Source organism: Macaca mulatta, chromosome 15 (assembly GCF_049350105.2).
Source record: "Macaca mulatta isolate MMU2019108-1 chromosome 15, T2T-MMU8v2.0, whole genome shotgun sequence".
In the NCBI taxonomy this organism is placed as follows: Eukaryota; Metazoa; Chordata; class Mammalia; order Primates; family Cercopithecidae; genus Macaca; species Macaca mulatta.
In genome coordinates, this window is record NC_133420.1 from 20,374,150 (window position 1) to 20,399,358 (window position 25,209).

At 43.7% G+C, this 25,209-nt stretch overlaps 1 protein-coding gene across 19 annotated transcripts in view; it reads right to left on the reverse strand.

Annotated features, from left to right (window-relative positions):
* Positions 1-25,209, reverse strand: part of GARNL3 (GTPase activating Rap/RanGAP domain like 3) — a 172,112-nt gene that overhangs the window by 51,722 nt on the left and 95,181 nt on the right. For all 19 annotated transcript variants that reach the window (XR_013405550.1, XM_015116802.3, XM_077967920.1 and 16 more), the window contains 9 exons: positions 23,221-23,284; positions 18,864-18,890; positions 10,838-10,913; positions 10,075-10,173; positions 7,517-7,620; positions 6,554-6,662; positions 4,630-4,675; positions 3,014-3,120; positions 453-568 (listed from right to left, as the gene is read on the reverse strand). Coding sequence is in view for 18 of the 19 variants with exons in the window: in XM_015116802.3 (XP_014972288.1) it covers positions 453-568; positions 3,014-3,120; positions 4,630-4,675; positions 6,554-6,662; positions 7,517-7,620; positions 10,075-10,173; positions 10,838-10,913; positions 18,864-18,890; positions 23,221-23,284 (748 nt within the window). In the remaining variant the exon portion in view is untranslated. The remainder of the gene's footprint in view (positions 1-452; positions 569-3,013; positions 3,121-4,629; positions 4,676-6,553; positions 6,663-7,516; positions 7,621-10,074; positions 10,174-10,837; positions 10,914-18,863; positions 18,891-23,220; positions 23,285-25,209) is intronic.

Genomic DNA, 25,209 nt, shown 5'->3' on the forward strand with positions numbered 1-25,209 from the left:
GCTTGTTTCAGTGACTGAATATGGGGCTGGCCAATAAAACTCCAAAAATAAAGCACCCTATCTCTTTCTACAATCCCACTTTTGCCTACCCATCAGCTCACGGGACTGGCAATGCTGAGTAGTATTACTAAGAACAGCCACCCCAAATAAAGCCGTCTTCAATGTTCCAGAGATTGCTGATTGATACCCAACCTCCCTGTCCCTGGTTTGCACCTTGATTTCCACAGGCCCTGGCTTTCTGGAAATCACATTCCTGTGATGGAAACCCCGTGTCCTTCCTTCTTGTGTAACAATGAGAGACTGTCAGCCCATGGTGGCCACAGCACAGTCCTGACAGCAAGGATCAAGGCGCCTCCTATGTTTTCTCACCAGGGCCTCATTGCTGAGTTGAAGACTGGTGTTCTCAACTCTGACTCCATAAGAAGGAAACACGACCATGGACCCAGAATTACCTTATGCAAATCTGGCATCAAATCCTGGTGTAAAGATCTAATCAACATATCCAGGGTACGCCGACGCTTCTGGGCAAATGTTGGGGTTTCCAAAGTGGCTTTTTCACCATTAATTACTAAAATAAATCAAGTTAAAAAGGGAATTACAAGATATCTCTTGCCACACACACAAAATTGAAACTATGCATGTCTGTTCTTTTCTTTAGTTCTGTGACTGGGAATTTTTTTGTTTGAGGTTTTTTTTTTTCTACTTAGTACTTTGGAACAATCCATTTTAAAGCCTCATTTCGGCTGAATAAGGGAAAAGGTCAAGATTTTTGTTGAAATGCCATTTCCTGTAATCTCAGAGTTTTCAACCTTGCTGCTAAATCCACTTTGGAATTCCAAGACCCTCTGATCCCCGGCTGCCACCTGTCTTCTCAGTGCACCAACCCCTCCTGGTCCTTCCTGGCCCCACACTCCATCTCATCAACACACCCTCCCCATCACCTTGAATCTGCAATTCTTCTGCTATTTCTACTTTCAAATCGTCAATGTCAAATCAACCTAGCCCTTTGTTCATTTCACCCCAAGTCTTTGATGACGCTGATGAAAGTCCCTCTGTTGACTGGCTCCACTTACATGCTGGGTCCCTAGCGCTGCTGAGTGATCTCTAATTGGTGGTTACAGGTCTTTAGTGGCTCCTTCCCTGCCACAGGCCCCCTACAGTGAATGCTCTCTTCCTGAGCCCCATGCTGCCAACACCCTTTCAGCTTCCAGTAGCTACACCCACTCTGTTGCTGACTCTGTTTCAGATCTGTTTCTTGCTCTCTGCATGATCCCCTGGACTTGAACACATGAGACTCACACAATTTCACATACAATTTCAGCTTTCTGGCTTGATTCGAAAACTCAAGAGTATCTGGCAACACTGGCCATGCCACATGCTCTGAAAGGACTCAGTTGGATGCAGTGAGTACACACTCTCAAGTGTGTCACAGCTTCCAGTGCTCCTGACTGTCCTCTGCTCAGTCCGCCTCCCTTGCTCATGCTCCCTGCCTGGCTCTCCAGCCATCTGAGTTGGGGACCTTGTTCTAGCATTTGAAATAATCAGTATAAACTCTGGAAAAGGACAGACAAAATCATCATCTGTTGCACATGGTTTGCAGTGTCTGCTGCCTCTAACGTGTCGAGGGAGACATCACCACGGACCCTGGTATAGGTTGGAGTATGGGAGGTAACAATGCTGGTGGTCCAGCTGGAAAGAGAGGGAGCCTCAGTAAAGGTGTCTTTCATGTCTCTGTTCTCCAGGAGAAAATTGTGGAATCATGCCAAGGTCTCTGTAAGGGAAGGGAGGGGTTTCCCATGGAAGAGAGGCTATCAAACAGCCTGGCCAGGACTTGGATGTTTCTGTGACTAGAACTGACACTTATGCTTGGCACTGTCTGTTTCTGTGCAGACGAAGTCATGTTCGGGACTGTGAAGGAGTGACTGGGGAGACAGGAAGACAGAAGACAGACAACATGTGCCCGTCCCTTGCCCTGGCCTGAGGGACTGGTGTGGGCCAGTACTGGAGTAGGATTGAGACTGGAGGTTGGGGAATACTTGTCCATGGAGGACTCAGTGAGGCTTTGGACTCAGTCAATGCTTCCTTGAGGCCAGGTGACCAGGATGGACAGAGAGAAGAGAGGGGCACTCCAGATGTCTCAGAGCTGCATGACAACAGTGACAGACTTAGGCAAAGACTGTAGTGGGGAGGAGTTGGGGGTGGCGACAGGAGGCAGCCAGCAAAGCAGCTGCAATACCCAGCATACCTGGCAGGAGGCTGGAAAGCAGTGTCTTCATAGAGGGCACAGACTGAGCAGCGCTGCCAGGACGTGGGGCTGGCAAACTGCAGCGGATGAACCCAAGTAACTTGTTTCTGATCATCAATGACACAGTCCCACCATGGGACTACCAGAAATAATTCCCAGGGGTGCCCTGAGGAGGGATGTGCAGAGCTCTTGTGCTTTAGGAGATGGGGCCTCAGAGTTGGGTATTTGGGTATCACCAGTAGAGTGAAAATATGTGCTCACCAGCAAGTGATGCCTGGCAGTCTGGGTCTACACACATTATGTTCTCATTCTGTCTCTCTCCCACACATGTGCATGGGTGCACATATACACTCACACAAGTGTGCACACACATTCCCCAACAACCCTCCCTATCCCTAAGCATATACCCACAACCACTCTTTCCCCCACCTACATCCCACTCTCTGACAGATACAGATACATATACAAGCAGAGATTCAGCAATGGCTGTACCAGAACACAGGGCAGAAAGGTGAATTTGAGGCCCGAGGGTCCTTAGTGGATGAGCGTAGAGAAGCTTCAAGGCAGGTGGCAGGATGGAAGGTGGGGATGAAAACACAGGAGAAAACGCACCCAACACGACCAAAATACTAAACATATGTTGTGCAAAGAATTAACGGAACATGGAATGCTTAAACAATGACATTCCTTAAACACCATCCTGGGAGAATCTGAAGAAATGTATTCTGACAGAACAAACTGCAAAACCATTTCAAACCAGAAACTTACATTTCACTAGCAAAAAGTCCCTGAATTCCTGGTGATCTGTAAACACTGGTGGAGTTGGCAAGGGAGGGCCGAAGAGTGGTACGCTCTCTTCTGAAAATATTTTCAGCCTGTGTAGAGAATATTACAGAATTAGTTGTTTTTTCTTCAAAGATCATCACTTGATATGCTTTGGCTGTGTCCCCACCCAAATCTTCACTTGAATTGTATCTCCCAGAATTCCCACATGTCATGGGGGGGTGATCAGGGGGAGGTAATTGAATTATGGGGGCTGGTCTTTCCCGTGCTATTCTCATGATAGTGAATAAGTCTCATGAGATCTGATGGGCTTATCCGGGGTTTCTGCTTTTGTTTCCTCCTCATTTTCTCTTGCTGCCACCAGGTAAGAAGTGCCTTTCGCCTCCTGCCATGATTCTGAGGCCTCCCCAGCCATGTGGAACTGTAAGTCCAATTAAACCTCTTTTTCTTCCCAGTCTTGGGTATATCTTTATCAGCAGTGTGAAAATGAACCAATACACCACTATTCTGTCCTTCCATTTGTCCAGCTGCATATAGGATGTGTCAGGAATATTTGTTCCATGCCCAGGAGTGCCTCCTCTGGTCTGCCAGAGCCGAGGCCACTTCCTCGCTTTCCCCTCTAGCTTAGTCAAGGTGCTTTGAGGGCAGAGACCAGGTCTTCCTGAATCCTTCACGGTCCAACCCATCAAGCCAGGTACCCAGGAAGAACAGCAATGGCCATCACTGAGCACCTGCTGCATACCAGGAAGCATATTTGGTATTTTAAGATACAGTATTGGCCGGGCGCGGTGGCTCAAGCCTGTAATCCCAGCACTTTGGGAGGCCAAGATGGGTAGATCACGGGGTCAGGAGATCGAGACCATCCTGGCTAACCCGGTGAAACCCCGTCTCTACTAAAAAATACAAAAAACTAGCTGGGTGAGGTGGCGGGTGCCTGTAGTCCCAGCTACTCAGGAGGCTGAGGCAGGAGAATGGCGTGAACTCAGGAGGTGGAGCTTGCAGTGAGCCGAGATCTGGCCACTACACTCCAGCCTGGGCGACAGAGCGAGACTCTGTCTCAAAAAAAAAAAAAAAAAAAAAAAAGATACAGTATTGCCTCTGACTGTCACTACACCTGCCAGGGTAGTGTCATTACCTTCACTCTACACAGAAAGCCTGAGGCTCCAAGAAGAGAAAACATTTTTTCCAAAGCCTCAAATAAATGATAGAGCTGGGATTCGAACCCAAATATATTTGGCTCGAAGTTCAGGTTCTTTTTACAACATAATACCTTTTAACAGATTAATATTTGAGAACAGAAGATAAGCAGGTAAGAAGGTAGACTAGGAAAGGATGAAGACCAAATATATCAAACCTCTTCCCATGGTAAAGTACCGTAAAATATCAAACTAACCCTGACCCCTAGGTCTCCTGCATGGAACAACACCGGATGGAGTACATGTTTCCTGAAGAGACGGTGGCCTTGAAGAAAGTTTTGTAAGGTGAGGGCACTCATATTAAATCAATCAAGAAACACGTATATCAAGAGTCTTATAAAAATCAATGCTAAATTAACAAGCATGAGAATCAGAACAAGCAATCGAGACAAAGTCATTACCTACCTGTAACTGTCATTTTGTTGATCGTACCTCACTAAGGCAAAAATATCTGTGGTGATGGTTAAGGGAACGAATCACAACACTGATGCTCACAACTGACAGCTTGTGCTCTGAAAATCCCTTGTGCAGAGTCATTCTCAACCAGCGCTTCTGTGCTAAGGGCACCTATCACTCTCAGGTTGGGAAAGAACCCATACTTCTTTCCAAGAGATAGCCCACGGAGACTTATGTGAGGGCACCATGAGTAGGTTCAACGTTTGCATGTGCATCCTTTGGGGAAAAGGGTTAAATCTCCAAAGCTGTCAGAAAAGCAATAGAAATATAGCTATTAAACAACTAAGCAGTCGGCAAAGCAAAAAGAGCAGTTCCCTCGCCTGGAAGTACAAACAAGATCCCAATAGGAAATTAGTAATACATTTCATCTCACACATTTGGAAAGGGAAAGCAATTTAAATGTTTCCGCTGTATACCTTCCCTTTCTCTCCTTTTGGGTTTGGGAGACAAAACAAAACAAGCCTGTTGTAGCTGGTGGCAGATTCTGAGCAGAATCTACTTAGCTTGTGCTGGGTTTGTGGAGTCTAAAATAGTAGGAAAGAATCCATCCAGCTTCTTTCTTTCTCCCACTCTTCTGCCTCCCCTTCCACCTCCACCCACCATCTCCCAACCCCTGCTTTCCTTAGCTAGGGTTATGGAGCCATCAATTCCTTAGTGTCTCCATTTCTAGGTTCCCTGGAATGAACCTGCCTTAATCATCTGCTTGCCCCTTTTCAGGGACAAATGTGCCAAGTCCCAAATCTAAAACATGTAACTCAGTGAAATTCTAAAAAAAAATGACTACCTCTCAATCACCTGAACAGTCACCTCACCGTCGCTTCTGCTGTGAAGTTGGAGAAGTTTTCTGTTATACAAGAAGAACCCCCTCTAGAAAGGGGAAATATTAGCCCTAAATCTCAGGGGACAGGGGCAGATACTACTCAGAAAGCAGGGATGAAAAGGGAAGAAAACTATAACCAAGGTGCAAGTGCATATCATTTGCTTCCCTACCATCATGGAAGAAAGTTTGGAAACTGTTAACTTTTAAACACTTACTTCCATCCTCTATTTTTATGTCACAAGGAACGAGTCCAAGTCTCCAGATGCCATGAGTCACCGTGGGCCTGTCTCCAAACATGTTTACTTGGAGCCTCCAGGGAAATGAGTAACTCGACTAGAATTTATTCTGAAAATGCTGATTTGTTGCCTTTTGCTTATTATGTACAACTAGTAGAGCCACTAACTTTGGGTTTTGGTGTCATGGCCTGGGACCCAGAGTAACAGGGCCACAACTGAGTGTCTGCTGGGCAGGCCAAGCTCATGCCCCATGCCTGTCTGGCAGAGCTGAGCTCAGACACTGCAGGAGCTTCAGCTCCACTGCTGGACTTTGCCAGCAATATGAGCTGAACAGGGATTAGGGGAATCAGATAAAAATACTATTAATTCTACCATTTCTCAAATTTCAAGAGATGGTAATACAACAGCTATTACCAGGGCTTAAATCAACAAGGAAAATGATTTTGGCCTTTTATCTTAACTTGCAAGTTTTTATGCCTAAAGCAGATTTCTCAGAGAATTCACTACCTATAATTTTTCTAAATCATTTATGACTGAAGAATAGCAGGAAGTTTTCCTCATTTTATAGACTACCTGAGGAAAGAGACCATATTTCAGGAGTCAAGAATTCCCTGAGAATTAATCCATCTACTACTGAAATGGAAGGAGAGAGGAAGGCGGAACTATACACAAAGCTTAGGAAAAATTCCCCAAAAGTGGGTCTAAATCTAGCATGACAAAACAAGTCCATGACAAGATTTGGTTTAAGCGTCATGGAAGTCCAATGAGGCTGAACCACAGCTTGCCACACTGGAGCATTTACAAAGGCCTAGGATACGTGTAAAGTGGGAACGGATCATGGAAGGCTTAAAGGCAGGAGAAGATTCCTCTCCTTCTTGGAACACAATGGTGACGATATCGTTTCCAATGTGGCGTTTCCTTTCCACCTGTAGTAAGCATAAATAACATCACTGAGAAAGACTCTCAAACATGGCACATTCACAGAGTTAAAAAACCATAACCCAACATAACAAACCACAGCCACTATGACAGAGCCCTGAACTTCAGATATCTTTGACTTCAGGCCTCCCATGTTTTGCCAGCCTAGGCCCTTGCTCTCCAACCCATCTCCTCTGTTCCTATCTCAGTGGCCAAGCTCTGGGGTGGGTCAGGAGTGTCTTAGATAGAGGTTTTTCCCAGCCTGGTACAGCCCATGTAGACACTCAGTGTTAACTTCCTGCAGTGACCTGAAAACAATACTTGTCAACCATCACACAGGACCCACTTATGATATGTCCTCGATAGTCTCATTTTGACAAGACACAAGGCACACTGAGAGAAGGCACAGAGAAGAGGTAACATCTATACAAAATAGTCTCTCAAGAGTCCATGTTGGATAGAAGAATGTTTGAATCAAAGATATTTTAAAAAAGAGAGACAAAAAAGAGTCTATGAAACCGCACTCGCACACATACAAATACCTATACATGTTTACACATAAACACGCATGCACATTATCTCTGATCCCTTATTTCTCTAAGGTGACAGCACCAGTGAGAACAGCTCTTCCTAAGATTTGTTGAAAGTTCCAATATAGGCCGCCAAAAGCATCCCTAAATTGGCGGCTGCAGTTCAGCTCATATGTCAACCGGCATAGCCTCTAATTCTATGGAACACCCCTAAACTGGCAGCTGCAGTTCAGCTCATATGTTAACCGGCATAGCCTCTAATTCTATGGAATCATAACGGTGCCCTCTCTACATTCACATCACTATTTGATGGTTTGTATGTTCACATGTACCTGCTGCTTGTTCTCTTTGGAATATGGCAACATGGTGGAAACATGAAACATGATCTCATGCCCTTGGTACACAGTATAAACTGAATGTATCCCTGTGGTATCATCTGCAAAATATAAACATGCATTCAGTGAGCACAGAGGATTCGAGCCAAAAGGAAAGCATTTTCATTTGCAGACTAGGGAAATACTGTACACAGGACATTCTCAAAGATCATTCGGATTATCCACCCGCACGGAAGCAACAACCCTCCACTTGATGCAGCCCCTACATGGAAAGGCCTCTTCCTCTCTCCCTAAGCTCACTTGCTGTCTGATTCACGCCTTGCCTCAGAATGGAGGAGGTCATAAGAAGTCCAGGCTAAAGAGGAGAGTATTGAGCTTCCTTGCCTTGCAGTTGCTCTGAGAGGTACAGGATGAAATTAACACAAGATGACACAAACAATTACGTCCATAAACCAAAAGGAAGTGGTATTTGTGACAGAATTGTTTGTGATTAAAAGCAAAGGCTTTACAATTAGGCCGACTTGGATTCAATTTGTCATTGGCTATGTGGCTTTTGACAAGTTACCTCACTTCTCTTTAAGCCTCAGTTCCTTAATTTGAAAATGAGGACAGGCCGGGCGCGGTGGCTCAAGCCTGTAATCCCAGCACTTTGGGAGGCCGAGGCGGGCGGATCACAAGGTCAGGAGATCGAGACCACAGTGAAACCCCGTCTCTACTAAAAATACAAAAAAAAAAATTAGCCGGGCGCGGTGGCGGGCGCCTGTAGTCCCAGCTACTCAGGAGGCTGAGGCAGGAGAATGGCGGGAACCCGGGAGGCGGAGCTTGTAGTGAGCCGAGATCGCGCCACTGCACTCCAGCCTGGGCAACAGCGTGAGACTCCGTCTCAAAAAAAAAAAAAAAAAAAAAAAAAAAAAAAAAAAAAGAAAATGAGGACAAAAGTTGTATCTAACTCCTAGGGATATTGGGGAGACTCAATGAGATTATATTTGCAAAGTGCTTAGCAGAATGCCTGGCTGTATCAAGGGCTCAGTGGATGGTTGTAATGACCATAACAGAGAGGGTGAGGGTTGGCAGTGGGGGTATGAGTGGCAGGCACTGAAGAATTCACCGTGTGCACTCTACGTGTGTTCGAGTGAAGCTGGAGCCTGACAACTGGGGCCCAATCTCCCATCCCTGCATCTGTCAGTTAGGGCACACTTAGCTCTCCCAAATTCAGAATCCGTGATGCCATGCTGGGCTGGTGGGAAGATGAGCCTCCCAGAGGGTGAGGGTAGCTGGACTCGAAGCCTATCACCACTAGGCCAAAAGGGCCTCACACCCACTGCCTGACTTACCTCAAGGACTGACTGTGAAGATCAAATAAAGGAAAAAAAAAAAAAAAAAAAAGAAATAAAGGGAAAAGCTAGCAAGGCTACACAAAAATGAGATGGGGAAAGAACTTCCAAACCTAAGCTTGTAATCTTACCTACCTTCCCCGACTCAGGCTCCCATCCTCAAAATGCTTCCTTTCAGGTGTTTCCAATCTCACTGCCGGTGCCAGCCCCACCCAGCTACCCAGGGCAGAAACCCTGAAGTGTCTTCAAGTACTGTCTCCTTTTTCATCCTCTACTTGCTAATTCTACCATGAAAATGGCTCTTGAATTAGTCCCCCTGTCTCCCTTCTGACCTGTAGCCCTCTCCCATGGCAACCCTATCTCTTGTTTGGACTGTTGCCACAGCCTCTGAGAGCAGGTTTCTCCTCTGCCTCCCCTGTCTGCTCAAAGGTACAGATCTAATCTCACCACTCCCCTACCTGAAACCCCTTAATGACAGAGAATAAAAGGCAGACTTATTAATATAACCTCAAAACTCCCTTCAGGATCACGCCCTCTCTCCTACTCCAGGCCATATTGCATCATTCTCAGTGCCTCATTCCCTCCAGCCATAAACAAATTCTCTTAGTTTCTAGAACACACCATGTTCTTTTCTGCCTCAAGGTCTTCACAGATGTTCTCTCTGCTTGGAATTCTCTTCTCCCCTTGAGACCCTCCAAGTACTCCGACTCGCCCCTCCCTCTGGTCACAAAAAGGCTCAGAGAAGCCTTCCCTAATCCCCTAGATTAGGCAAAATGCCCCACAGCACTCTGTACTTTTTCTTCTTAGTTGTCTTCTGTACTTAGTGCTAAACCATTTGATAATTATCTGCATAACATCTGCTGGATGTGCCCGGGACTGCAAGCTCCTAGAAAGGAAGACCCTACGTTGGTTTATCCACTTTTATATCCCCAGAGCCCAGCAGAGTCCTGGCACACAGATGGTGCTGAGCAGTAATATTCACGGGCAGACCAGGACTTCTCACACTGTCCAGGGCTGTGAGGGCTTATTTAGCTTTACAAAGCTCAGTGGAAGTGCCAAAGAGGTCTATGACTCCATGTTGAACAGGGTGTGGCACTCACCTCCCTCCAGTCTTCTCTCATCCATCCCTTCCCCCATCTCTGGTATAAGTTCAGACACGGGTCAGGCTAACTTACAAAAATTATACAAATTACAACAGAATAGATCAAGAGGCAGGCTTACTTTTGGTATCCAGACCGCCACGGTAGCCCGTCCAGCCCTTTAGAGTGATTGTGTCACCCAGAAGATTTAAAAATTTTTGAAAAGGCTCGCTTCCAATTTCTGCAGGAAGAGGTAGAGTATGAGGAAAGTATGGGCATCAACAAGTCCTCATTTTCTAACTATGCGCCGGAATCGCTGCAAAATTAACCAGGCTCTGCCAATTCAGGCGTGGTAAACAGTATGGGGAAGTCACATTTCCTTCTTCCTGAGGACCATGAGGAAGTCCCACAATTCCCAGGACTCTAAGGAAAGGAAAACTGCAGAATCAGATGAACCCAGCTTACTACTGCCAGCCTGGGACCACAGGTGCTTACTATTGCAAAACAAAAATGTTATGACTGCTTGCATTCAGAATAAGCAGGTATTTAACAAGAAAACTGTTAAATATTAGGAAGATGACGCCATCTTATAATTCTTCCTCTCATCAAAATCACAGAAAAACCTTCCACTGCTCTTGGGTCTGTGCGGAACCAAATTCTCCAAATCCCACGTGCTCTTCTGTCTCTCCAGTGCAAACAGTGACTGGGTACAAACGAGCTGGTCAATAAATATTTGCCAAATGAATGAAACTGGGCAACAACCTCCCTACAAAATTCACGCTGAAATTGTGTAAAATTATCTCCTCATATTAAGACTCCAACTCAACAGACAAGCTCCAACTGGCAAGAATGCAACAAGGCAGGACAGGGTCTCTGGCAGCAGAGAGCAGGAGGAGATCACTCACCATTGCTGAACATCTCATCATCAGTGAGCTGCCCATCTTTGGCAAAAAGAACCCCAAACTTGAAATTCACAGAGCCCTTAGGATAATAACAAAAGGTGTTACAGTTAATTTTATCATCACAGCATAAATAGCTCTGAGACGTGCTGTTCGTGACTTAGCACAATGGCAGTCACCAGGATGGACAGTCAGGGGATCCCTTCCTCCCATCCACCTGGGTTTTGACCAATGTTAACAGCAATCATTCCTTCATTTTTACAGGTATTTATAGCTTACAGATGAGACTGTATGCCTTTATGAATTAGTTCGTTTGTAATTTCATTACTAAGGGCATCTCTAGGATACCAGTTCTGTTCTGTGGCAAAACAGGGTTCCAACAAATGGCCACAGGAACTCATAGGCCTGGCACCGTCTTCCATTCAACCCCTGAGCAACAGTTCAAATCCCAGTCAGTGAAGAAGAGTTCATTGTAATTCAAAGCTTAACATCATCTCAGGCTGATATATTGTGGACTCTTTTAGAAACAGAAATGAAAATTATAGGCAATTTATACTAAAAGCTCATTTTCCCCAATTCCTAAAGATACTCAATCTGAAGAAGTCACAAAACAGATGTGCAAAAAAAAAAAAAAAAAAAAAAAAAGCAAGCAAGCCCAGGCCAAAAGCAAGCAGTAGCTGGTACAAATGTGCAATCTACCACCTCCAACTTTAAACTGAATTAATTCTGATCTGGTGGAAATGATAAATAGCAGCTTCCACAGGGAAGGCAGGAAGACAGAGGAACAGGGTCAGGGAGTGGTAAACAGGGACTCAATCATATGTTTTTTTTTTTTTTTGAGACGGACTGGCTCTGTCGCCCAGGCTTGAGTACAGTGGCCGGATCTCAGCTCACTGCAAGCTCCACCTCCCGGGTTTACGCCATTCTCCTGCCTCAGCCTCCCGAGTAGCTGGGACTACAGGCGCCGCCACCACGCCCGGCTAGTTTTTTGTATTTTTTAGTAGAGAGGGGGTTTCACCAGGTTAGCCAGGATGGTCTCGATCTCCTGACCTCGTGATCCGCCCGTCTCGGCCTCCCAAAGTGCTAGGATTACAGGCTTGAGCCACCGCGCCCGGCCCTCAATTGTATTTTTAATGTTTTGTTTTTTTTTCCTTAAATTGGGTAGTGTTTTTTTTTTTTTTTCTTTTTTTTGAGATGGAGTCTCGCTCTGGGTGCAGTGGCGTGATCTCGGCTCACTGCAACCTCCACCTCCCTGGTTCAAGCTATTCCCCTGCCTAAGCCTCCCGAGTAGCTGGGATTACAAGCGTATGCCACCATGCCCAGCCAGTAGTGGTTTTATAGGTCTTCATTATGTTATTCTCTATACTTTTTTTTGTACACCTGAAGTATTTCATAATAAACACAAAATAAAATGTTGGAAGAGAATCAACCTCTACAAGATTGGTTGACCCACCACTAGATGGAGAAATTCTTGGTGGTCAATTAAGGGTAGACAAGGGACAAAGATATTTAAAGCACACTGGCCAACGGGTCAGAGATAGGAAGTCAAGGCAATTGCCAGGATTCAGGATAGCTGGATCTAGGAGTATTAAGAATCTGAAAATCCAAGTTCTTTTTTTTTTTTTTTTTGAGACAGAGTCTCACTTTGTCGCCCACGCTGGAGTGCAATGGAGCGATCTTCGGCTCCTTGCAAGCTCCGCCTCCCGGGTTCACGCCATTCTCCTGCCTCAGCCTCCGGAGTAGCTGGGACTACAGGTGCCTGCCACCACGCCTGGCCTATTTTTTGTATTTTTAGTAGAAGCGGGGTTTCACCGTGTTAGGCGGGATGGTCTCTATCTCCTGACCTGGTGATCCGCCTGCCTTGGCCTCCTAAAGTGCTGGGATTACAGGCATGAGCCACCGCGCCTGGCTGAAAATCCAAGTTCTAAGGCTGTGCATCCAAACATTTTTCTGTCCCCAACACACCTGAGATGCATACTCATCACTAACAGTGGTTTCCTATACAGGAAGAGAGAGGACACTCCCAAACTGACCCCTCCACCTGGAACTCTTCCACAGTTCTGGGGATGACCGGCTCTCTCCCATCATGCAGGTTTCAGCTCAAGTGTCAATTTCCAGAGCCGCCTTTCCTGATCTCCCCATATAAAGCCACCCTCCTTCCTGCTGTTATTCTCCATCAGAGCACCTTGTTTATTCTCCTCGAAGCACTATTTACACTCCGTAAATCTTTTATTGAACTTGTGTATCTGTTTCTGCCACTAGAACTTGAGTCCTGTGCAGGAGAAATCATACACTCTTTCCTTTCCATTGAATCCCCAGTGTTGACCACAGTACATTGGAAAAGATTAATAAATATTAATGACATAAGGGACTGTATGCATAATAAATGAGAAAAGAAATAAACTTTGTCAGAAACAACTTACTTTTCATACGATGTCTCCAAATGATCGCTGCTTCCTTACAAACTAGCTTTTGATAAATTTCTTAGAACGTTTTCAGGGACCTCTATTCACTTTAGGGTTTTATAGCTTGTCACTTTTCTTTCTCTGTTTTGGAAGTGATGACAGCAACCACATGTCGCAAGGGTCCCTTAAAAAGCTCCTACAGTAATTTGAGGTCTGACATATGACCCTCTTAGAATAATAGTGCAGGAACTACAGTAGTGGTTCTCTAACTTGACTAGGCATCAGAATCACCTGAAGGGCTTGTCAAAATAAAGATTGCTGGGTTCCACCCCAGGAGTTTTCAATTCAGGAGGTTTGGGATAGGGCCTGATAATTTGCATTTCTAACAAGTTCCCAGGTGATGCTGATACTGCTGGCCAAGGGGCCCCACATTGAGAACCACTGGACTAGAGAAAAAAACAAGAGGCTGTCAGTAGGCCCAGAATCAGGTCCAGCTGAGCTGACAGCTAGCAAGTCAGAGCAGAAGGACTAGGTCAACGACCATAACTATGAGCCATAAACTGACAGCCTGCTAAAGCCAGAAAGGACCCTATAGTCCACTGAGTCCATGCTCCTATTTTAAGACAGGACAGGGAAGTTCAGGGAAGACAGGGACTTGCGCATGGCTGGAACTAAGTGAACAGTAAGACCAGAGCTGGAACTTGGGTCTTCCGACTTTTGATCCGGCATTCTTTCCAATATCATGGCATAACCTTCTCTGAAAAGTTTTGAGTGAAACTGAGATGTACAAGCAGAGCTGGGGCCTACTACCACCTGATCACTGGCCAATGCTTTTACAAGCTTTTATAGGGTTGCTCTGAGACTGGCACCATGCTGCCACATCCCTGCTGAGGACCTCTTCTGCTTCAGGGGGAGACTCCAGGAAGACTGGTATTGCAAGGTCTTGTCAAGTCTTCATCACAAGTTATTAGGGTCAGACAACAGCAAAGTCTGTAAGGCATCAAGGGTTGCATGATGGGGGTCTTTTTAGTACCTGTGCACCCAAGGGTGTAGGATCTTCAAGGTAGGGAGATCATGTGTCCAAGTTTGCCAAGACAGCCCTGACTGTTATCTGTTTTATCTGTCGTCCTGATGTTGTTAGTAATTACTCTCAAAGGGTCCCAGTTTAAATTATAAATTATATGAATTCCTCCTGCTTCAGGTGGAGGAGATTCCAGAAAGACTGGAAGTACTTGTTAAGTACTTGAACCTACTTTTAGAGCCTCATTTAGGTAATATGGTGTCCAGGACTTCCCAAATTATGTCCATGAGTAAAAGTTTTCACCTATCTCCAGAAATCAAGGTATGGCTCTTTATAATGAGTTATTTCATATTTTAGGAGGGGACAGTTTGATCGGGGCAAGTGGACTGTCACAGATAATATTTTAACCAGCTATTCAGAGCTCTTAAGGTCTCAAGGCCAGACCCGGGTCCCTGGAGGAAGGTGCTGCTGGAGGGAATCCACAGGCACTGGGTTTTCTCAGGATGTAAGTCTTGCTCAAACATTCAACATACAGATAAGGCCACATCTGTCATTTCTACCTGGATGGAATTTAAATATTCTAAGTTCTAAATTTTACAAGACAGAACTCAACCTGATTACAAACAAACATGCAGTCACATTCTTGGCAATCAGTAGTATGCTATGAATTATAGTTCTTCTGAGAAAAACAAACTATGAGGGGAAACTAAAGTCTCAATGATTCCAGAAGAATTTTTTGGAACTGAGAAATGATGGCCTTATTCAAAATGAGACACCCCTGTTTCCTTGTTACTCTTGTTTAGGCAATGTCTCCATATTTCTAGGGTTCCACATGTTCCTACACATCTCTCCTCTCTCCATGTGTATTACAGCTTGGGATACCCTGTTCTCTCATGAGGGTGCCTCTCTATGTAGCAAACAAAACATGGATTTCAGGACACTGACATCATTTTACCAAAGTGCTAACCATTCAGGAGCCTCACTAGTATTCTTTATTGGATTCCCTGCCCATCTTTGCAGCTAATAGTTTACCACTAGAATAGGCTGGAATTGGGATAAATGCTCCCAATTTTTTTTTTTTTTTTTTTTTTTTTGAGACGGAGTCTCACTCTGTCACCCAGGCTGGAGTGCAGTGGCTGGATCTCAGCTCACTGCAAGCTCCGCCTCCCGGGTTCACGCCATTCTCCTGCCTCAGCCTCCCAAGTAGCTGGGACTACAGGCGCCCACCACCACGCCCGGCTAGTTTTTTTGTATTTTTTTTAGTAGAGATGGGGTTTCACCGTGTTAGCCAGGATGGTCTCAATCTCCTGATCTTGTGATCCGCCCGTCTTGGCCTCCCAAAGTGCCGGGATTACAGGCTTGAGCCACCGCGCCCGGCCAAATGCTCCCAATTTATACCAGTTGAGAAGCAGCAGGATTAAATAGAGTGCCTCGCCAAACAGCTCTCAGAGAAGCTCTGGAGGATCATGGCCATTGTTCACACTTCAAGAGGTCATGACAAGTGACTAGTGTCGCCTCAAGCTAATATCCCCTTAGTAAGGAAATAAAATTGAGAAATAGAGATCAACAACTTATTTTTCAAAACTTGGGAGTTTCAAAAAAAGCAGAGGAGGATGCAATGAACAGTGAACAGGCGTTCTTTCAGGGGCTGGAAGTGGTGAGGTCAGGGCAGGGGGAGCGTTCACATTTCCTATCGGTACATTTTCTCTATTGTTTGTTTGTTACAACAAGCATGTGCATGCACTCAGTGGGTGCTCAATAAGTATCTGTAGATTAATGAACAGAGTAATTTTGACATATAAAAGCTATATATAATCCTAATTTTATATAAAATGTAACAAACATATATACCAAAATATTAACAGCAGTCGTCTTTGTGACTGCAGGTGATTTTTTTCCTTTTATCTTTTGTGTATTTCTTTATTTTTAAAATTTTTACCAGAAATGTGATTATTTTAACTTTTTGCCTTTTACAAATTACACATGAAATCCATAAATTCTCCTGCAACAAACATGAACCTAAGATGGACAAAATATGGATAAAAATGTAGTCAGGCATGGTGGTATAAGCCTGTAGTTCCAGCTACTCAGGAGGCTGAGGCGGGAGGATCGCTTGAACCCAGGAGTTGGAAGTCAGCCTGGGCAATATAGCGAGACCCTCTCTTAAAAATAAAAAAAGCAGGCATCTCCCTTTGTCTGCTTTCTGCTGCATCCCACCCCAGTTCCACTATCCTGCTCAAAAGTAACTCCCACCAACAATTTGGGGTGCATCCTTTCAGCCCTTTCTTTGTATTTACATCTACATGTTCAAGAATCAGCTGAGGTGTCGCTGCCTCAGAGAAACCTTCTCTGTTCAATGTAAAAAACCTACCCCTCACCGCACACCCCACCACTGTGCATTACTTTCTTCACAGCTCTTGGGGTTACTGGTCTTACCATGTTTCTGTTTGTTTGTTTACTTGTGTAGCTTGTCTTACCCCACCAGACTGTGAGCTCCGTGAAGAAGGGACCTTGTCTTGCTCATTGATGTATCCCCAATGCCTCAAACAGTGCATGGTACATGCATGGTAGGTGCTCAGTAAGTATGTGTTCAATGAATGAATGAATGAATATACATACAAATATCTGTTTATAAAAACATAATTGGGATTATATGTAAATAATGTCCCATAAGTTGCTTTTTTCAGTAAATACTATGTGGTGGAAATCTTTCCATGCCAATAAGTAAAGGTCTATGTCTTGGTCTATTTGGGCTGCTATAACAAAATACCATAGACTAGGTGGCTTAAAAACAACAGAAATTTATTTCTCACAGTTCTGGAGGCTGGGAGGTCCAAGATCAAGGCAGTAGCAGATTCAGTGTCTGGGGCGGGACCTATTCTGGGTTCACAGATGGCACCTTTTTGCTACATACCCACAAGGTGAAAGGGCGAACAAGCTCCCTTGTTTATAAGGGCACTAATCCCATTCATAAGGGCTCCCTGCTCATGACCTAATCACTTCCCAAGGCCCCACCTTCTAATACCACCACATCGGTAGTCAGGCTTTAACATACGAATTTTGGGGGGGACACAAGCATTCACACCATGGCACTCTATCTCACTCTTTTTTGTGAGGGTGCATAGTGTATTATATATTAGTAAGTATATTTATAGGTTTTTGATATGTTTTGATACAGGCATGCAACGTGTAATAATCACATCATGGGGAATGGGGTATCCATCCTCTCAAGCATTTATCCTTTTGTGTTACTACCTTATTTTTTCTAATGGCATCATAATATTTCATAATGTATTCATTCAATCAATCAATCAATCAATCAATCACTTGTTCAACCAACAAATGTTTACTCTATACCTTCTATTTTTACTGTTCTAGGATCTTGGAACACAAAATTAAAGAAGTCTCTGCTCTCATGGTGCTTTTATTCTCATGGGGGAGACAGATAATAAGCACACAAATGAAAATACCAGCAGTAAGAAAAAGCAAAGGGGCTAAGGGTGAGAGGCAGGTGTACTGTTCTACACGGAGTGGTCAGGGAAGGTCTCTCTGAGCAGAGGTCCTGATTGAGTGAGGACATCTGGGGGACAAGCATCCCCAGCAGTGGGAACTGTAGGCTCTTTCTGAGGAGATGGAAGAATAAGGAATTCAGTATGGTCAGTGTTTTTCAGTAAACACTGGAGCTGACGACTGGAGACGTAGAGGGGCCAGATCGTGCAGGCTCCAGCAGGCCAAGGTCAGGATCTAGGGCCTCCCTTTGAACAGGACAGGAAGCCTTTAGAGTTTTGAGCAGAGAGATGACCTGATTCTACATGTTTCAATAGGACAATTGGCTACTATCTGGAAACCAGAAGAGAGGGGGAGAGTGGAAGCCAGGAGAAGAGTTAGGAGACTCTGCAGGGCCCAGGCAAGAGAGGATGAGGTGGTATCCCCACACCAGAGTGGTTGTGGTAGAAGTGTTGAGAAGTGTTTGGATTAGGGATATTTTATGAAGAGATGTCACCAGGATGTGCTGATAGCTTAGATATAGGATAAGAGAGAAAGACATGGATTAAGGATTTTTCCAAGTTTGGCCTAAGCAACAAGACAAAAGATATTGCTATTTACTGAGAGGGATAAGATACATAAACCATAATTTATTTACTCTATTGCCTATTAATAATATTTTAGATATTTCCCTATGTTAGTTACATACTTAGAAAATCCAATATATTTATATTTTTAATGGCGGCAACAGGGAATGGCAACATGCAAATAAATTCAGCATTTTGTATATTAAGAGTATCCTAATAAAGCACAAATACCCTACTTTAATGAAAATTAAAAACTCATTACTCACCCTGATCATAAGCTTAACACAGTAAATGTTTCCAAGCAGATTTAAGTAGTTTGATTGTTTTCATAGCTTTATAGCTAGATGCATAGAAAATTCTGAAATATACCTTAAAAATACATGCCAGTAAGGTCTTTCCATGCAATGTGTACCACTGTGCAAATCTACAGGGAGGTTTGGCTGAAAGCAGAGTCTGGGTTCACAGTGAAAGGAGAAGTATATTTACAAACACGGAGGCAGAGCAGGCGCAAATATTTCCATAGAAATACTCACCTCTTGTTCTTCAAGAACCAGCAAGTCCTGTCAAATAAAGTTTTAAAAGTTACATCCAGGCATGACAGTAATTATTTCATTTTCACTTGCTGTGAAAGCCAAGCTTCGGTTTTCTCACACTGACATTTTGAAAATAATTTTAAAAGTTGGTTATAGGAGCTTTGGGCGGGGAGGAACCAACAACTATGACAAAGGTGGGTGCCAAGAGTCTTGGATCTTTTTCCCCTGTAATACCATCTCGTAAGAGCAGCATGGAGCAGTAAACCTAAACAATCCTTTGAATCCCTGCTGTCGCATTCTTAACTGTGTTTGGGCACAAGTCATTTAATCTATTTGGGTCTCTGCTTCCTTCTCCATGGTCCAAGGATAACATCGGTCTTAACCCCTGTGAAGATCACTGTCAGTGTGTGTAGAAGACCTGGTACACAACAGAGATTTAATCAACCTTAAAGTACTTTCCTTTTCATTCTCAGTCGCCCCATATAAAAGTTTGTAAACTTACTACAGGCAAGTCCCATCTTTTCCAGAACTTCTGAAAAAGTAGATTCTGGTTGATAAGCGGACACCAAAGCCAAGGCTCTGACAGGGACTCTGTGGCTGAGTGGAGGGGGAAGGAATGGCCCAGGTGAGTCATGGGGACAGTGCAGAGGCAACGAGGGTCAAGATGGAGGCAGGGAGGCTGGAGGGACCCTCACCCTCCTTCTGGCCCAGGACTCTCTGGGGAAGAGCTGTATCAACTGGAGATGTGGCAATTCTGAAAGAACTGTAAGAGGCACACAAACCTCCATTTTATTTAACAGAAAGCCTCTTTCATTCAGAACTCAGCCATCTTTATTATTTTATTCTTTTTTTGTTTTTTTAAAGAGACAGGGTCTGGCTCTGTCCCCCAGGCTGGAGCACAGTGGTGCAACCTTGGCTCATTGAGGCCTTGACCTCCCGAACTCAAGCAATCCCCCTACCTCAGCTTCCCAAGTAGCTGGGACTATGGGCGTGTACTATCATACCCAGCTATTTTTTTTGTATTATTTGTAGAGATGGGGTTCCACTATATTGCCCAGACTGGTCTCCAACTCCTGGGCTCAAGTGATCCTCCTGCCTCAGCCTCCCAAAGTGCTGGGATTACAAGCGTAAGCCACCACGCCTGGCTGTATTATTTCTGAATTCTGGGAAAAAATAAAATTATGTTATATGTTTTTTACATTGGGACTTTATGTTTGCATGTCACTGTATATGTCATTACAAAATTCTCTCTTTCCATGATCTTTCTCAACACCTTGTGGTTTTTATTAATTTTTTTACTTTTAGTTTTTATGGGTACATCAGTAGGTACATCTCTCTCTCTCTCTCTCTCTCTCTCTCTCTCTCTCTCTCTATGGGGGGTGCAGTTTAATTGTTCCTGAATCAAAGATGGAGGAATTGGATCTCCAGTTAAGGTCATGTGGCCTGTAAGTGTCAGCTCTGAATTTCATGCCCAGTCCTTTTAACACCCAGGCTAGTGCTCCTTCCATGCTAACTGTGGTGAATAAGAAAAGGGTCACACCTCTCAGCTTCTCAATTGCCACTAGCCCTGCAAGCATTAGGACTGGGATGTTTTGCAACCAGTCCCTGGCCTGGTAATACAGGCTGCTCCTCAGTGGGCGAGGCTGAAGGAATCAGAGCCTTGCAACAGGAGTTCCGGTTGAGCTCAGGGCTAGAGTCTCAACACTCAGCTGTAGAGGCAGGAGGGATGTCATAGGCTGTCAGGTTACATTTATGTTGCAGTTTCTTTATTTTGGATTACGTTTGTTCAGAAGCGAATAGTCTTGCAATTTGCCCTGGTTTGCCAATGTCCCACTTAACATGATTCAGATTTTTAAAATATTCTTGTTCCTGAATTTGTGAGCATTGGAAGTCCCCTTTTTGCTGCTTTCTAGTGTGTAATTTTAGCCCAGAAGGTATAATTTTGGCTAGTAATGGTGTTTCTTAATACAGTCCTACTGGCATTGCTTTTGATGTATGCATGATTCTAATCATTAGTTTGAGGCTGACACTGATTTTTTTTCATATATATGAGATTTGGGAGAGTGATTTTACATACACTTTTTAAACCTAGAAATGTTTTAAAAATCAAATTAAGTTCTACCGGTTTTTATAAAATACCTGGTCATTTAGGAAACATATCACAACTACTGGGAAACAAACTTGATGGGTAGGAGTGGGAAGAAACACACAGATACTCTGATTTCTCTATCCATTTAAAGCTAGCTTAATCACACATTGCTCCTGGATTTTGGTCAAGGAAAATGTCACTACACTGCAGCCAGAAACAGACAAATAACATTTAAAAACAGCACCAGCCACCTTCCCTCTTTGTGGAAAGATGCCTTCTTTATAACACAATTGGTTTACTTTCTGTTTACTCTCTGGCTCCTACCATTTTTAAGAACTCTTTCCTCTCTACCTAAAGCCTGTTGCTCAACTGTTCCTAAGAGAAATCTACAGAAATGTGATGACAGCCTTCACCCTGCATCTCTGAGCCTCACACACATGTGCAAATTCACACACACATGCACACACACACACAGAGGACAAGGGGAAAGTTCACAAATGGTTTCTTTTGTTAAGGGGAAAAGAGCCAAAACACAAATATAGGAAAGCATAAAAGTACCTTTTGTTTGGTAAAAACAGGCACAGAGTTTTGTGATATAAATAGGCAGAATGCTGCTATATCTTTTTTTTTTTTTTTTTTCTTTTCCTCTTCTAGAGAAATCAGACAGGGATGACTGAGCAGAGATGAGCTCTGCTGAGGGAACTGGCTCAGTAGCAAGAGGCAGAAAGAAGTGTCACAGAGCTGGCTCTGTGGGTTTGGGGGCTCAGTATCTGGGAAGCAGAGTTAGTGTGGGGGATAAGACTAAGGCTTAAAGAAGGATTAGGAATAATAACCTGTGTGAGTGAAGTCATAAGAGCACACGGGTACTCACATATTTATAATTCTAGTTTGTTTTAAAATTTGCTGTAAAGTATCACTTGTAATAAACCTGGATTGCTTAAAGACGCTTACAGTTTAACCTAACATACCCATTTTTGCCTGAGTTCTGTCTGAGGTTGAGGCTGGGTGTAAATACTATTTTAAAAATTACATCAAAACAAAAGATATGGGAATTCACAACTCTCTATATTTGGGGTAAGCCGAGAGTCAATAACCTTATTTTAAAAGCTAACCGTATTTTAAAGATATGCAAGCAAAAATTGTTCATGTTCCAATCAATCCTCCTCTTACTATTTACCTAAAAGCAAATTTGAACATGATGCTTCCTGCTTAAAGGTTCTACTGGCTCCCTGCTGCCTCCTGGATAGAATTCTAACCTGCCTCTTCAGCCTTTTCCCTTGTCACCCATCCCTGGCGTACCCAACTACTTCAATCTCAGCTTCACACATGACGGGCACACTATTAGTGACGGCTGTGTTTGTAAGTTTCAAAGCTAAATTGGTTATAACTACAAGACAAAAGTTTGGTTGACATTATTCTGATAAACCATCACCTAAATTATGACTAAATTTTTTTCACTCCCAAGGCAGACTGTTTTCCCTAAGAAAACAGGGATGGCTTTCTGGATACCTTTTATCCTTGATGGTACCCAGTACAGTCTACTACATGAGTAAGAGCTCAATCAACCATGTTTTGATTTATTAATTTTTAAAAAATCTCTTTAATATTCCCTAACATTCCGGGCTGGGCGTGGTGGCTCACGGCCTGTAATCCCAGCACTTTGGGAGCCTGAGGTGGGTGGATCACCCGAGGTCAGGAGTTTGAGACCAGCCTGGCCAACATGGTAAAACTCTGTCTCTACTAAATTAGCTGGGCATGGAGGTGGGCACTTGTAATCCCAGCTACTTGAGAGGCTGAGGCAGGAGAATCATTTGAATCCGGGAGGTGGAAGTTGCGGTGAGCCGAGATCGCATCATTGCACTCCAGCCTGGGCCACAGAGCGAAACCCTGTCTCAAATTAAAAAAAAAATGTCTTTAACATTCCACACAATTCTATATTACTCAGTAAAAAGGGTGGCTTTTAAGCCAATAAGATTTTTCTGAATGTACACCCTGCTAGTCCGTGGACCGAGGACAACTCCGCGGTTCTCAGGAGTGGCTATGCATCAGAATCACTTGAGGAACTTCTGAAAAACACAGATACCCAGGCCCTACCCTACACCCATCAAATCAGAACCTTAGGTGTGAGGTTCTACCATGATGATTTTTTTAAGTTGCACAGGTGATTTCGCTTTGTATCCTAGGCTAAGGATTACTGATGACCTGTCAGTTCTATTCTAACGCTGTAATCAATTTTGTATCATTATGAAGTATAAAATTTTCTGTTACCTTTTGTATTTCAGGATGAAAAATTTCCCTGGGGCCTTTCTCAAATTTGTCCAGATTCATGGCACTGAAATAGAATGGACAGGATGAGCTGCAGCATGCTGGAAACTTAAATAATATAGAGCAAGACTTGGTTCTTCAGAGAAGCTAAAAAGTAGCCTCTAGAAAAATCACAGCTGTTTTCCCTAAAGGGCCTGACACTCACTCAGAAGATACAAATCAACAAATGAGTGATCAATGAACAAACAGATGAAGGTAACCAACACCACATGTACTTGACTTATATAACTGGCTCCTGGTGACACTCATAAGAGAAGGAGAGAGAGAAATCAGGCACATCTGTTTCAGGTAACCTTGGCTGCTCTTCCAGATTCTTATTTTTATTTACTAAAAGTGATGAATGTAATTAAGCTTTAACTGAAATTTCTATGCCACATAGGGCAAAAGACCATCCTTAACAAGACTTTTTACAATGTTTTACTTTGGACAAGCAACGTAAATTCCCTTGAACCTAAGTTCCTATAGAGGTAAAACAAGGAGATTGAAATAGATGATCTCTAGAGTTCCTTTCAGCTAATATTCCAATATTTATAAGTGAAAATTAAAAATAATACCGAACTTCTAGAGTACTTACAACACACCAGACACTGTGATAAATGCTTTTCATGAATTGTCTCATTTAGTTCTTATGAGGCAAGTAATATTTTAGCCCCATTTTAAAGATGAGGAAATTGAAACTCAGAAGTTAAATAACAGGATAAAAATCTGGTAAAGAGCAGAGCCAGGACTTGAATCCAGGCTTATGTGACTCCATCGTATTTATACTTTAATTTCCTTTTAAGTTTTCGAGTTCTCATTCTTGTAACAAAAGAAGATAAAATCTTTTCTTCTGCTGGCAGCAACTATAGAATGTGTAGTTTGTCATATCTTTAAAATCTTGCTGTACCTTGCTCTGGCTATGAGGGTGTACTGAAAAGCTAAGCCTTGCTCATACAACTAAATGAAATTGTAACAAAACGAAAGGCCTAGTTTTTAAACAGAGAAGAAAGGAGCTAGAGTAAACTTCTTTTTAGAAAAAAGAATTCACAGAAATCTTAAACCGGTACAATTTAAGGTATTACTCTCCAAGCAAAATAAGATTTATAGTTTCTTGAAAGCAGCAGGATATTTCTGTGCTCAGGAAAAATGTTAGCCTCTTGGTGGAGAGGCTTAACTCAGGCTTTAGAACTGCTCAGAAGAAAAATCAGAAGGCACAGAGCAGACAGGAAGAGGTCTGCAATCTAGAGACCAAATTAAGCTTGAAAGTGTGATATAACGTTTTTCACTTCTTAATCTTGGTTCCTTTTTTTTTTTTCCTTTTTGAGATGGAGTCTCACTCTGTCACCCAGGTGGGAGTGCAATGGAGTGGTCTCGGTTCACTGCAACCTCCACCTCCTGGGTTCAAGCAATTCTCTCACTTCAGCCTCCCGAGTAGCTGAGACTACAGGTGTGTACCACCCCACCTGGCTAATTTTTGTATTTTAGTAGAGACAGGTTTCATTATGTTGGTCAGGCTGGTCTCGAACTCCTGACCTCATGATCCCCCTGCCTCGGCCTCCCAAAGTGCTGGGATTACAGGTGTGCGCCACTGAGCCTGGCCTTGGTGCCTTTTAATCAGCCAGATGCAATCCCCAACAGATACAGTCAAGTTTGTCGCTGTAAGAGCCATTTTGGTAAGGATGAGTTGTGGCTATTACGTGTCACCTGGGAACACTGGAAACACATCTACCACCAGGTAGCTGCAGATGAATAGAGAGGAAATCACCAGGGCTATGAGGTAAGCTTTGTCCTTCACACAATAGGGCATTAGTGGTTAAACAGCCCAAGCTCTGGAGTCACAGGACTCCAGCTCTTGATTTACCAGCTCTGAGCTCTTCGTCAGATCCCTTCACCTCTCTGAGGCTCCAATTCCTGATAAGTGGAGTGGAGATAATAATAGATCTACTGTGTGGA